General features: G+C 39.1%; 2 protein-coding genes across 9 annotated transcripts in view; one reads left to right on the top strand and one right to left on the bottom strand.

Annotated features, from left to right (window-relative positions):
* Positions 1-359, top strand: part of tiprl (TIP41, TOR signaling pathway regulator-like (S. cerevisiae)) — a 50,167-nt gene extending 49,808 nt beyond the window's left edge. For all 3 annotated transcript variants that reach the window (XM_057821631.1, XM_057821630.1, XM_057821632.1), the window contains one exon: positions 48-359. In XM_057821631.1, the coding sequence (XP_057677614.1) occupies positions 48-173 (126 nt within the window). In that variant the 3' untranslated portion in view covers positions 174-359. The remainder of the gene's footprint in view (positions 1-47) is intronic.
* Positions 360-6,583: 6,224 nt separating this feature from the next.
* hlcs (holocarboxylase synthetase (biotin-(proprionyl-CoA-carboxylase (ATP-hydrolysing)) ligase)) overlaps positions 6,584-14,921 on the bottom strand; it is an 85,396-nt gene continuing 77,058 nt past the window's right edge. For 2 of the 6 annotated variants that reach the window (XM_057821627.1, XM_057821625.1), the window contains exon 10: positions 6,586-7,117. In XM_057821627.1, the coding sequence (XP_057677610.1) occupies positions 6,946-7,117 (172 nt within the window). In that variant the 3' untranslated portion in view covers positions 6,586-6,945. Of the gene's footprint in view, positions 7,118-14,921 lie in introns of all 6 variants that reach the window. The other 4 variants (XM_057821623.1, XM_057821628.1, XM_057821624.1 and 1 more) reach the window with 3 other exon arrangements.

Raw genomic sequence — 14,921 nt, forward strand, 5'->3', positions numbered from 1 at the left:
TTGGTTGTTATAATGTTTATAACAATTACACCCAATTTTTCTTTCAGAGCATTCCTGCTTCCCTATTCACCGATCCGAATGAGATTGCTCAACATTTACCCTTCAAGCTAAGACAATGCGAGAAGTTGGAACTTCCTGAACGGAAGCACAAAGCTGTTAATGAACACGTTTAAAATACCAGTGTTTTCTTCCAGTTTTATTTCTCAGTGAACTACATATACGTAAATGCCACAAAGTACAGTTGACTTCTTCAAATATGGAATAATAGAATAGAATGTATGTCAAATTTGTGTATTATTTTCTTTCCAGTTTGTTATATTTGATGGAATAAATGGGTCATCCGTTTGTATCCCGTTAAAGGCTGGTTTATACCCTTATGCGCCATCGTCTACCATTTTTGTAAATTCGAGGAATTTTATGTTTAAATCAATGCAAAAGCATAAAAAACACAACCTAAAAAAAACACTAGGGGGCTAAAATTTCCCAGGAGTGTGTAAAATGTGCTGAAGTTCCAAACGGCACCATGCTGACGTTTCTAAACCATTGCAGCTGGGAGTTTAAAAAATGTAGTACGTAACGTACAAAATTTACCAAAATGGTAGCATAGACTTCCATTATAATTCATATTATTTGATCTATTGTAAACCTGATGTGTAAAAATGCATTTCCCGCGATTACCACATCAATTGCTTCAGTTGCATCTCAAATGACGTTTGCATGGCAAAAATGTTGCTTGAGAGTTTTTACACCTCTACAACCATGAGGGGACGCTACATACTAACTTATGATTGCACTTCGTTGCATTGGCCTCCAACCAGACATTCTTTTCGGCAGGGAATATGATCGGTATTGCTAGTAGATGCATGTGTGTATTTGTGGGTCTTGCTGGCAAGTCCCCCCCCCCCAAAGAAAAACGAAAATACAACAAAATAAAACATCCTTTGAAATGTGTAGTCTGCGCACGCTTTGTTTACCTTTGAATGGGAGCTCTGGAAAAACGCTCAACGCGTATGTATGACGTTGTTTGAATCTCAAACTCTGATTGGTCCGTCTATAATGATCTTAGCCTTTGAACTTAAATTTCTGAGCCCCCGATTGGTCAAGGACAGGGCATCGTTGCACTCTCGACTCTGAGTAACGTCCGATACAGTCTGCTGAGTAACGTCCGATACAGTCTGCACCGCAACAATGGCAAAGAAGACGTTTAGCGAACACAAAGCCCGCCTGGCATTTTTGGCAAGCCACGACAGTGATGAAGAAAAAAGAACACTTGAATTAGACACGTCTGAAGAGCAATCTTCTAGTGAGTTTTCCCTGGATTACCAGCCCGATGAGAACGAAGAGTCTGTGGGACTCGGAGTCTCTCGGTTCCGATAAGGAGGAGGATGGCCTAGCTCTAGAGGATCCACAGCAAGAATCCGACAATGACCAATCTCCACCGGGCAACGATGACCAGGGCACGACATGGATTTAAAAAAATAAAAAAATGATCTGGCATCCAAGTGTTGCCTGGGAAACGACAGGCGTGGCTGTAATGAGGAAGTGTCTGCCTACGTTCGAGGCAATCGGACGTGTCTGTGTGCTCGGCAATAAACACAAGTTAAAAAGCGATCAAGAGCAGTTGTCATTTCCACCTGTCACTCCAGGAGTCTTGTAACTGTCAATGATACCGATGATGATGATGACAAGAAACAACAACACCACCGCCTTCATCCATCAGCTGATAAATACGCGTCACACCAACATCAGTGACCCTCTGACGAAGGCGGAATTGTTCGCCGAAACATGTCTGGTAAATAAACCACCTACCATTGCCTGGGATAAAAGAAATGTTTTGACGTATTGATACTGGCTGGGCTGTTTTGATCGAGGCATGAGGCAACAGCAAGCTTATGGAGCAGCAAAACCGGGCGCCCAAAAAGACTGCGGGTGCAACGTCGCATCAGCGATTTAGGGACATCAACAATACTTTGCGATTTGATGACAAATTGAGCAGACCACATCGTCATCACGAAAACAAACTGTCACCAATTGCAGAAATATGGAACAGTTGGAACTTTCGGCTGCAAAAAAAGTTCTACCCCGGCCGCGAAGTCTGCGTGGACGAGCAGCTCATTGGTTTCCGGGGGCGCTGTGCATTCAGACTGTACATGCCGTCAAAGCCAGTGAAGTATGGACTGAAAATTTGGGCACTGCTGTTGCTATATGTTATATGCTTATTACATTTTGACTTATTCAAGGCTCTAATTATGCCGTATGAGTATTTGAGTAGTTGAAAGTAAAAAAAATATTCAGAAATGACTTAGATATTACACTTCTAACACATCTACCATTTTGGTAAAATATGTACGTTTCAGGGTATTTGCCCCAAAAACTGCTATTGTCCAAAAATGGGAATGCATTAAAAAATGTTGTTATAACTTTAAGACTTATTCAAGGCTCTAATTATGCCAAATGAAAATTTCCAATTCAAATTTGTTTTATATATACATATATATATATCTCCACCATAATTGGTTTTGGTCATAGCACAATACTGCTTTTATTGTCCATAGAGGGCAAATAAAAAAAATAAAAAATAAAAACAATATGTGTATGGATAGTTCTGACTTCAATGAACATTTTGATGATTGAAAGTAAAAAAAATACTCAGAAATGACTTAGATATTACACTTCTAACACATCTACCATTTTGGTAAAATATGTACGTCTCAGGGTATTTGCCCCAAAAACTGCTGTTATCAAAAAATGGGAATGCATTAAAAAAATGATGTTGTTATAACTTTTTGACTTATTCAAGGCTCTAATTATGCCAAATGAAAATTTCCAATTCAAATTTGTTTTATATATACATATATATATATCTCCACCATAATTGGTTTTGGTCATAGCACAATACTGCTTTTATTGTCCATAGAGGGCAAAAAAAAAAAAGTAAATAAATAAATAAAAACAATATGTGTATGGATAGCTCTGACTTAAATGAACATTTTGAGTGATTGAAAGTAAAAAAATATTCAGAAATGACTTGGATATTACACTTCTAACACATCTACCATTTTGGTAAAATATGTACGTTACGGGTTAGTTTTTATATGTTACCACAAATTAAACATGACGTATCCGCGTGGTCCACAGTCCTTCACGCGTTAAAATGATTCATATCAGCAACCATGTGTGGCGTACAAACCCGTCAGGTTTCTGCACCGCTAACCTGCTGAAATTTGTAAAATCAAGCAGACGTTTCCGGTGCAGATACGGCCTGCGTGTGAGCAGCTATTGGTGGAGGCGAGTCGAGGCGGGTGGAGAGGATTCATCAACTGCTGTGGGCAAACATGGCGGCCGAACTACTAATTGCAGAAGTTCACAAGTACAGTGGTACCTCCACATGCTACGTTAATTTGTTCCCGGACTTTGTAAGTCGAAATGGTCATATTTCGAGCAGGATTTTTCCATAAGAATACATTATAATTCCATTAATTCATTCCACAGCCCGAAAACCTACACTAAATCCTTCATAAATGCTGCTGATACTATTGCAATTACCAATTACATACAGCCAACCAAATAAATTATGAATAATATATTAATAGTAATAATACCTGTAATAATGTAACGACTGTGTTTTGTGTGGTGTACCTGAACGCACCGTGTGGCTGACTTGATAGTGACAGAGGGACTTTTTTCTTTCACTGTTCACCTGCGACATGTTGCATGTTGTGTTGCACACGTTCTGAAATAAATGATTAAAAACCTGATGGAAATGGCGATTTCTTTGGCAATGTTACCACAATAATAATAATTGTCACCTTAACTTATAATGACTGGCGAACGGAGGTCGGAGGAGGACCGTGGAGACATTCTACGGCTGTATTGGACAAGTCTAGTGCCGCACTAGACATGTGCACTACATTCAGAACCGGGATGTACAATGTCCGACTCATGACCCATACTGCTCCCAGAGTGTACGGCTTGGAGAACACTGGCAAAATGTGTTGTATGAATTGAGGTGCCCTCCCAGAGGAAAAGAAAGTCAGAAAAGAGATCTCCAAAATGTTCATTTTACTTCTCCTAGACAACTGTGAGATCTCCTGTGTCTCAACTTTTTCACTGGAGCAAGAAATTGCACTAAATCTCAATTTGGTCTCCTTTTAAGTTTCAGTAGATATCTCAAGTTGTAACATAATTCTCAGTTTCTCAACTTTTGTGTCTATTTGTGATCTCAGGCAGAGAAATCAGCTTTTTCTGTAAACTCAGTCTACTCTCATCCCAGCATTTCATACTGAACTCGGACGGAGCAAAAGAGCTCTCCACAAGCACTCGCTGAGTTCTCAGACTTAAAGTGCCCGTAACAGAAAAGCTTTTTTTCATATTTCACGCAGTATTTTATGCTCCTGAATGAAAGAAACTGCTTAGTTGTGTGGAAGCAATCGATATATTTATTCAATTTTTAGAATCCCGAGCCATGAAAATGAGTGACTTCCTGGATTGAGGAAGATTGTGAATGACGTTAGTGGACTAATCATCTTCAGTATATAGCCAACACTAGAGTATGCAGAACGACTGCAGATTCAGCTGATTTTGCGGATTAATTCGTTTATTTTTCGCATCACACCAGCCTAAATGGGCATGCTGGCTTTTGTTGCTGCACCTGGGAGAGGCGTGTGAGCCTTTTAGGGTTTCAAAAAGATCCTGTTCACTGTGGAGAATGGCCAAAAGAAGTCCGACAACTGTGGGACCATGGAACCGACAAGGAAGGGAGTAAACCATGAGTTTTATATTATGTCAAATACTGGGCTCATGACACACGTTTTAATAAGGAGGTGGCTTGCATTTTGTGGGTGACAATGCTCCCTGTCCACCGAGAGGGCCACTACCCGACGTCTGGCGACTTGTCGCACACTATGGTCACCGGCCGATAAAGGCGTACATTAGCTTGGGCCTGGAGAGCCCGCCGCTCTAGTCTCCAGTTACGATTGTGTCCAGACTTCCACCCCCCTCAGTCCTCTTCGTGTTCCCGGAAATAAAGTACTTTCCTCAGGTTGGGCTCGGGCAGCCACACGCTTCTCCGATGAGCACTCCTGCCGGGGCCGCAGCAGGGGAACGACGAGCCGAAACGTACTCGCCACCGGGGGCTGGCCGACCAGTTAAGGCTGTCCCCCTCGCCACCGTGTGCGACATGAGTCGGGGGAGTTTAGTGTAATTTTTCGTTTTCAAAAGGGAAAAAAAGAGACTTGGAAGAGCTGCTCGGCTCTGATTAGCATGTAGCCTAGCTTTTACGTTTCCTCTTTTTTTTTTTGTTTATGCTGGTTATGACAAGATCCGCTCTAACTCTGGTGACATAAAATACCGTTTGGGAGGTTTAAGAAGTCTGCACTTTTGACCATTATGCAGTAATTGAGCCCTGTCGTACTGAATAAATGGATTTTTAATATTCTATTTAGCACAACTCTTATTTTTCATGACCATACAATTTATTTAGCAATCGGGAAAAAATACTTAGACGATATTCTTTGGCTCTAAAAATATTGGAGAGAAAACAATGATGACATTTTATAGTATGCTGCAGTCATGAGCCCCGTTTTTTGTCGTTCTGAATCTTTTCTTCCAAATACGACTCAAACATATATGGCTGTATGCTACAGGCTTCCTCTGGATTGACAATATCACTTGAAAGATCCACACTTCAACCAGAATTGCTGAAAAACGCTTCCTTCTCCGCCAACATCATCACCCATTTGGAGACGCCAGAGCTCGATAATGACCGGCGGGGCTAAATGGCAGATTAGTCTTTCCTCGTCATCTGTGCTTTGCCAAATTGTTGTATAAAGTCAAATCGTCAAAAAAATATTATTTTACTTCCAATAATAATGGTATTTAAGATTTTTTTTCGTGGTGTCACATGCACTTTAAATGTTTTGGTTGTTTCGGCTTTGATGTTCGGGCGCTAGCCTCGCCTGCCAGTCGACTTGGCGTTCGGATTACCAGTTCAGGGGGGTTCAACACTCATCCCAATCAGAGTATGTACAAAAACCTCAAATCACGTCTTTATGAAAGCTACAAACTAGCTTTGAACAAAGCTGGCAAAATTGCCCTAACAAACAAGTAACCGCTTCAGAATTGCAAGATGGAGATCAAGTGCTAGTCAGGAATGTCCGACTACGAGGCAAGCATAAGATTTCTGATAAATGGGAGCCAATTGTCCATGTGGTATTGAGTAGAGCAGGTTCTCTCCCACTTTACACTTTAAAGCCTGTGATGAACTTTTGAAATAATAATCATGATAATATTTTATGAATACTAATTAAATATCAATCACTTGAAAATTTAATAAAGCCTGTAAATTAGGGCAAACCAAACCCTTGCCTTGAGTCAACTTATGAAAATAGGGCCCTATGTGTGTCTTAACCTTTGCTAAACCCCTTACACCAGGGGTCTCCAAACTATTCCACATTGGGCCGCAGTGGGTGCAGGATTTCATTCCAACTAAACAAGACTGTGTCTGGTGTCTTACAAGTGTTGCAGTCAGGTGCTGCTTGTTTTAGCAGAAACCTCATTTGTTAAACTGTCTATGCTCGATCGGTTGGAACGAAAACCCACAGCAGCCCTTGAGGACCAGTTTGGATGATCTGATCTTTTTTTTTTTTGCAAATAAGAGCGCAAACAAAGTGTTCAGTTTGTAAATGGAGGTTTTGACCACTTCTTTGGAAAGGGAGAAGTACTGGAAAATCTGAGGTTCTAGGGATAATGAACAAAATTAAAGGTTACAGATTTCCAGCTTTTATTAAAGCTTAACATAATGAAGGGTTAGTTTGTGACAAGAACAATAAAACATTGTAAATTAAACAGCTGTTTCAAGCAAAACTGTATGTATTACTGATCAAAATGTGATTAACGAAACGGCAATAGATAACAGGAAATGAAAACATGAATGACATCATTTTGTTAATGTTGTTTCGTGATGACTAGGTTCTTCATCATGTCAAAAGAGTTTCCGTCAGGCTCCACTGAAACAATACCGTGCTTTTTACTGTGAACTTGTAAAAAGCCATTGCTATCGAGACCCACAACCTCAGCTTCAGGTCCATCCTCGCTCCAAAGATGCACCACACTGCCACTGAAACAAACAAACAAAGTAACCATATAAGGTTATTTTTTATTAAATAAAATTTATTCATATTCGAGAATATCACTATTTTGATTACATGTACCCGTTAGAATTATCCAGATTAGACTGAGACTGCTTGTGAACTTTGCTTGCCTTGGGGCAGTTGGTAGCGCGAGTCATCCAGTGACCGAACGGACAGCGGCTCTATCCCAGCTACGACTGCCTACTTTCAAAGTGAACTCTACATTGCTTCCAATCTGTTGGCAGCATGATGCATGACAGCAGTACAGTTGGTGCATGAATGAGAGCCCATAAAAAGTGCTTTGGCATAGAGAAGCACTATTAGTATACACTCAATGGCCACTTTATTAGGTACACCATGCTTTATACCGGTGTAAAAAGTGGCCGGTGAGTGTATATACTAGGCCTGAACGATATTGGAAAAAACTATTGTTGCGATTTTTTTTAGGTGTGCAATATATTGCGATATTATATTGCGATAGTAAAAAATAAAAAAATAAAAAAATAATTTTAAAGAAATATTCACTAGATGACTTGAATGGCTATTTGGAAATACTTTGCATGACACACCGTGACCACAGTGTATTCATATAATACGGTTTCATTTGTGAATGATTAAGATTGCTGTATTATTATGAAGGGATCCAGGAAGCCATGTCTGCACAAAATAGATAATTTCTTGAACACAATATTTGACACTTCAACAGCAGCAAATACATTAAATGACAAATAAAAGAGCAGGTGCATTCGTCCCCTGAGTTTTTGACAAAATATAACAATAAATAACAACTTCGGTAAAATAACAACAAAGTTGTAAACATATTTGAACAAAAATATTAAATATGACAAATAAGAGTTGTTCACAAACTATAACAATAAATAAGAACCTCAGTAAAACAATAAAGTTGTCAACATATTTGAACTTAAATATTAAATCTGTCAAATAAAAGTGCAAGTGCATTAGTCCCCTGAGTTGTTTACACAAAATATAACAATATAGAACTGCAAAACTGCAACAAAGTTGTAAAAATATTTAAAAAATATTAAGTATCAAAACTTTATGTGCAGCTGTACTATAGTTATTTGAAAAATACGATTTACAGTTAATTTAAATATAAAAGAAACAGAAACTCAATTGAACTTGTAAATAATTGAACTGAATAACAGCAAATAACTGATGAATAACAGAACCATTTTAACTCCCAAATTTATGTATTTGTCTGCATATCGTCCACCTTCCTTGCTCAGCAATTCTCAACTGGGTCTCAAAGGTTTTTGGCCAAGACTACTAGTTTATCCACCATTGCAGGCTTGAGACAACAACGTTGGCACGTAACAATGTTCCCACCTGTACTAAAAAGCCTCTGATGGGAAGCTCGTAGCAGGAATGCATAGATACCTGCGTTTTAAATGGTCCCACATGTTCGACGGATTACTTCTTGTTGAGGCAACCATGGCGAGGCACTGTCAACAGGGCTGTTTTTTGTTCCTTATATTCTTGTCGATAGCCAAAATACTTCCAAAACTCCTTTTGGAGACAGTCTTCCCTATTCAACGTGTTGCTTGCTTTCACTTTGAAAACGGCCCCTCCTCCCTCCGCTCTGCTGTTCGGCCCCTCCTCCCTCCCTCCACTCCGCTCTAGCAGGGGAGGGGGAGGAGCCGATGACTGCGAGCTGGAGAGAATGAGAGACTGCACTCTCTTTCTCGCTCCTTGCTCAAAACAAACGTTTGTGGATTTAAAAAAATGAAATGAAAAAACTATCGCACGTCCTTGCGATGGGACTATTGCGCATGCGCACATCGCGATGGCGATGTTTAAACGATATATCGTTCAGGCCTAGTATATACAGTGCCTTGCAAAAGTATTCGGCCCCCTTGAACCTTGCAACCTTTCGCCACATTTCAGGCTTCAAACATAAAGATATCAAATTTTAATTTTTTGTCAAGAATCAACAACAAGTGGGACACAATCGTGAAGTGGAACAAAATTTATTGGATAATTTAAACTTTTTTAACAAATAAAAAACTGAAAAGTGGGGCGTGCAATATTATTCGGCCCCCTTGCATTAATACTTTGTAGCGCCACCTTTTGCTCCAATTACAGCTGCAAGTCGCTTGGGGTATGTTTCTATCAGTTTTGCACATCGATAGACTGACATTCTTGCCCATTCTTCCTTGCAAAACAGCTCGAGCTCAGTGAGGTTGGATGGAGAGTGTTTGTGAACAGCAGTCTTCAGCTCTTTCCACAGATTCTCGATTGGATTCAGGTCTGGACTTTGACTTGGCCATTCTAACACCTGGATACGTTTATTTTTTTAACCATTCCATTGTAGATTTGGCTTTATGTTTTGGATCATTGTCCTGTTGGAAGATAAATCTCCGTCCCAGTCTCAGGTCTTGTGCAGATACCAACAGGTTTTCTTCCAGAATGTTCCTGTATTTGGCTGCATCCATCTTCCCGTCAATTTTAACCATCTTCCCTGTCCCTGCTGAAGAAAAGCAGGCCCAAACCATGATGCTGCCACCACCATGTTTAACAGTGGGGATGGTGTGTTCAGGGTGATGAGCTGTGTTGCTTTTACGCCAAACATATCGTTTTGCATTGTGGCCAAAAAGTTCAATTTTGGTTTCATCTGACCAGAGCACCTTCTTCCACATGTTTGGTGTGTCTCCCAGGTGGCTTGTGGCAAACTTTAAACGAGACTTTTTATGGATATCTTTGAGAAATGGCTTTCTTCTTGCCACTCTTCCATAAAGGCCAGATTTGTGCAGTGTACGACTGATTGTTGCCCTATGGACAGACTCTCCCACCTCAGCTGTAGATCTCTGCAGTTCATCCAGAGTGGTCATGGGCCTCTTGGCTGCATCTCTGATCAGTTTTCTCCTTGTTTGAGAAGAAAGTTTGGAAGGACGGCCGGGTCTTGGTAGATTTGCAGTGGTCTGATGCTCCTTCCATTTCAATATGATGGCTTGCACAGTGCTCCTTGAGATGTTTAAAGCTTGGGAAATCTTTTTGTATCCAAATCCGGCTTTAAACTTCTCCACAACAGTATCTCGGACCTGCCTGGTGTGTTCCTTGGTTTTCATAACGCTCTCTGCACTTTAAACAGAACCCTGAGACTATCACAGAGCAGGTGCATTTATACGGAGACTTGATTACACACAGGTGGATTCTATTTATCATCATCGGTCATTTAGGACAACATTGGCTCATTCAGAGATCCTCACTGAACTTCTGGAGTGAGTTTGCTGCACTGAAAGTAAAGGGGCCGAATAATATTGCACGCCCCACTTTTCATTTTTTTATTTGTTAAAAAAGTTTAAATTATCCAATAAATGTTGTTCCACTTCACGATTGCGTCCCACTTGTTGTTGATTCTTGACAAAAAAATTAGATTTCATATCTTTATGTTTGAAGCCTGAAATGTGGCGAAAGGTGGCAAGATTCAAGGGGGCCGAATACTTTTGCAAGGCACTGTATATATATAAATATATATATATATATATATATATATATATATATATATATATATATTTGTAGTGACGGGGATTGCACACTGTACATTGTTATAGCTTGACTCAACTGAACAAGAAGTTTAAGACATGTACCAAAACTCTAGGGTTGCCACCTGTCAGAAATAGAAATAAGTCTGAACAAAGCAGAAGATACGTTTGTGTTGGATTGAGCCATTTACACAGGTGTGTGTTTTTTACAAATTGCTATTATGATGAAAAAAATTGCAAAGGTTGGTATTTATGTTTTTGCATTGTATACAATGCTACCATTAGGGCTGCAGCTATCGAATATTTTTGTAATCGAGTAATCGACTGAAAATTCTATATACATGAGAAAACAACACATTTCATCTAATACTGAACCATTTTCAGTCAATCAATGTCTTTATTTTAATTGTACATTGTTGAAAACAGCCAACAATTGCATCTCAGATGTGACTAGGGAAAAAAAAAAAAGACTAATTCACTGCTTTCACTCCAAAAACTTTTAGATCTCATTAAAAATATACCGTAATTTCCCGAATATAACGCACACGTTTCCCCCCCCAAAATCAACTTGTAAAATCATGGTGCGCATTATAAACGGGTACATTGATGGACACAGAAATATATATACTGTATATATAAACCGATTTTTTTTATTGACACGGCCACGTTGTGTTGAAGAAACGTATGCGGCGATCCGTTGCCGACCATTACGGTACGTGACGTCACCATTTTGTTTCGGTAATACTTCACTCTGATCGGCCGAATTATTTCGTCTGTGTTAAATTCTGCTTTTTTTCACTCTTCATAAAGCACAGAATTTAGTTTCTTGAACTCATTTGAGTCAACGTTTATTGCAGCTCCGCAACTCGGACCATAACAAACGTAACAACAGACTTCCTGTGTGTGTCCGTCAACTATATCTGTCCCTCGAAAACTCAAACCCAAATAACAATGGTTCCTATTGTTACTGTCGTGTCGACAGCGATGAGCGCGCTCGGATTTCCGACTTATGTTCTTTCATTTTACCGGATCAATCCATGGAAGAAACATTTATTCATCATGATGAAACGAGCAAGTAATACAGCAGCCTTGTGTGATCATAAAAAATATATAACGCATCATACAATTTTTACAAAAAATGTAGACGTATTTTAAGTGTGATAACTAAGTCATTTCTGAATATTTTTTTTACTTTCAACCACTCAAAATGTTCAGTCGCATCAGAGCTATCTATTCACATATAGTTTTTATTTTTAATTTGTACTTTTTTGCCCTCTATTGACAATAAATGCAGCACTGCGCTACGACCAAAACTAACTATGTTGGATATATATGTACAAAACAAAATTGAATTGGAAAATTTCATATCACACAATTAGAGCCTTGAAAAGGTCAGTGAGTTATAACAACAGATTTTTTTTTACCCATGCCCATATTTGGCAATGGCCGTTTTTGTGTATAATACCCCTAAACATACAATTGTTTACAATAATTGTAAATGTTTTGAGGTGCGATAACTAAGTCATTTCTGAATATTTTTTTACATTCAACCCCTCAAAATGATTCAGTGGCTTCAGAGCTATCCATACATATATAGTTTTTATTTTTTTATTTGTATTTTTTGCCCTCTATTGACAATTAAAGGAGTACTGTGCTACGACCAAAACTAACTATGTTGGATATATATGTATAAAACAAAACTGAATTGGAAAATTTCATATCACACTATTAGAGCCTTGAAAAGGTCAAAGAGTTATAATATCAGATTTTTTTTTTTTATCCATGCCCATTTTTGGCAATGGCCGTTTTTGTGTATAATACCCCTAAACATACAATTGTTTACAATATTTGTAAATGTTTTGAGGTGCGATAACTAAGTCATTTCTGAATATTTTTTTACATTCAACCCCTCAAAATGATTCAGTGGCATCAGAGCTATCCATACATATATAGTTTTTATTTTTTTATTTGTATTTTTCGCCCTCTATGGACAATAAAAGCAGTACTGTGCTGTAACCAAAACAAACTATGCTGCATACATATATATATATAAAACATGAATTGGAAAATTTCATATCACACAATTAGAGCCTTGAAAAGGTTAAAGAGTTATAACAACAGATTTTTTTTTATCCATGCCCATTTTTGGCAATGGCCGTTTTTGTGTATAATACCCCTAAACATACAGTTGTTTACAATAATTGTAAATGTTTTGAGGTGCGATAACTAAGTGATTTCTGAATATTTTTTTACATTCAACCACACAAAATGATTCTGTGGCCTCAGAGCTATCCATACATATATAGTTTTTATTTTTTTTATTTGTATGTTTTGCCCTCTATGGACAATAAAAGCAGTACTGTGCTATAACCAAAACAAACTATGCTGCATACATACATACATACATATATATATATATATATATAAAACATGAATTGGAACATTTCATATCACACAATTAGAGCCTTGAAAAGGTCAATGAGTTATAATAATATATATATTTTTTTATGCATGCCTATTTTTTGCGATGGCCATTTTTGTGTATAATACCCCATACATACATACATACATACATACATATATATATATAAAACATGAATTGGAACATTTCATATCACACAATTAGAGCCTTGAAAAGGTCAATGAGTTATAATAATATATATATTTTTTTTATGCATGCCTATTTTTTGCGATGGCCATTTTTGTGTAAACACGCAATTTTTACAATAATTGTAAATGTTTTGAGGTGTGATAACGAAGTCATTTATGAATATTTTTTTTTACTTTCAACCACTCAAAATGTTCACTGGAGTCAGAGCTATCCATACACTATACCCTTGAAAAGGAAAGTCACAACAGCTATGAAGAATTTATAACAGAATTTATATAAAGCAATCAGTCAGTGAGTCCCAGCACCACAAGCAATCCCACGTTGTGTTGACGCGTGTCCCCTGGAGGATTGCCGGTGTAGACCTCCAGCTTTGATGCGTAGGAGGTTCGAGCGTCACAAAGGGCCCAAATCTTCATGCCATACTTTGCGGGCTTTGACGGCATATATTGTTTGAAGCAGCAGCGTCCTCTAAAGGCAATTAGGTGTTCGTCCACGGATGCGTTACGTCCCACGTTATACATTTCATGCAGCCGGAAAATCCAGCTGATCCACAAATCTTAAATCGGCGACAGTTTGCTTGCATAGTACCGCTGTGGTCTAAGCAGCTTATCATCGAACCGGAGCATTCGGTTGATCTCCATGAACCCCCGATGAGCCATTGCGTCGGGGAACGTCGAACGCCCGGTCTTGACGCACCACAAGCTGCTCGTCGCTTCATGCCTGGAGCGGTACATTCCAGCTATGATAAGCAGCCCGATATACGCCCGCAGCTCTTGAGGCGTGAGGGGAGACCAGTTCTTGAGCGATCGGAGCCCTTGGATGTTGGTCAATGCGACTATTTTCGCGACGATCTCCTGGTTTCAAATAACGCAAACGCCGTCTCCCGACTGCTCATCTAGCATCATACTGCATACAACGTGGGGATTCGCGCAGGGACGTAATGTCCAGCCACTTCGTTGGTTGGATGCCATATCGCTTTTTTGTTTTCCGAGTTCCATAAGTATGATCGGCGCTGCCCGATGGATCCGACCCGACTATTATGACTCCCGTCATCCTGACGCTCCCTAGGATGACGCCGCGTAATAAGAGGAGGACCTCCTCTTTCTATCAATCGGAGCTTGACCAATCGCGGGCTAATAAATTCAAACACGAGGCGGACCAATCATAGTTGAGATTCAAAAACGCAACTCAAAACGTAACTTTCGAAATCTGAGCCAATCTCTATGCAGAACATCCGTTTGAACTAAAGACGCTCACACGCATGCGTATTGCGTAGACGTATAAAATTCAAACAAACACTTTATTTTTTGAAAAAGAACTCGGCCAGTCATTTCTGGAGGTCCCCACCAAGCCCTACTAAAGTCCCGACCGGAATTGTTGAACACAGATACAAAATTTTGGAGCCGGCTGCAAAAAGGCAAAATCATTTGCGAGCCTCTGGCGTTACCTAACGGTGAAGGGGTGTAAATGCTCTCAACCCAAAAATTTGGCATGCATACGTCTGAACAAGCGTAAATAAAGCAATTGATGTGGTAATCGCGGGAAATGCATTTTTGCACATTAGGTTTACAATGCATTCAAAAATTGGAATTATAATGGGTGTCTATGCTACAAAAAATGTAAAAATGCTATGTTTCAGTATCAAAAGTAAAATCTCATTGCTGCAATGCCTTAGAA

The sequence above is a fragment of the Corythoichthys intestinalis genome, chromosome 18 (assembly GCF_030265065.1).
Source record: "Corythoichthys intestinalis isolate RoL2023-P3 chromosome 18, ASM3026506v1, whole genome shotgun sequence".
In the NCBI taxonomy this organism is placed as follows: Eukaryota; Metazoa; Chordata; class Actinopteri; order Syngnathiformes; family Syngnathidae; genus Corythoichthys; species Corythoichthys intestinalis.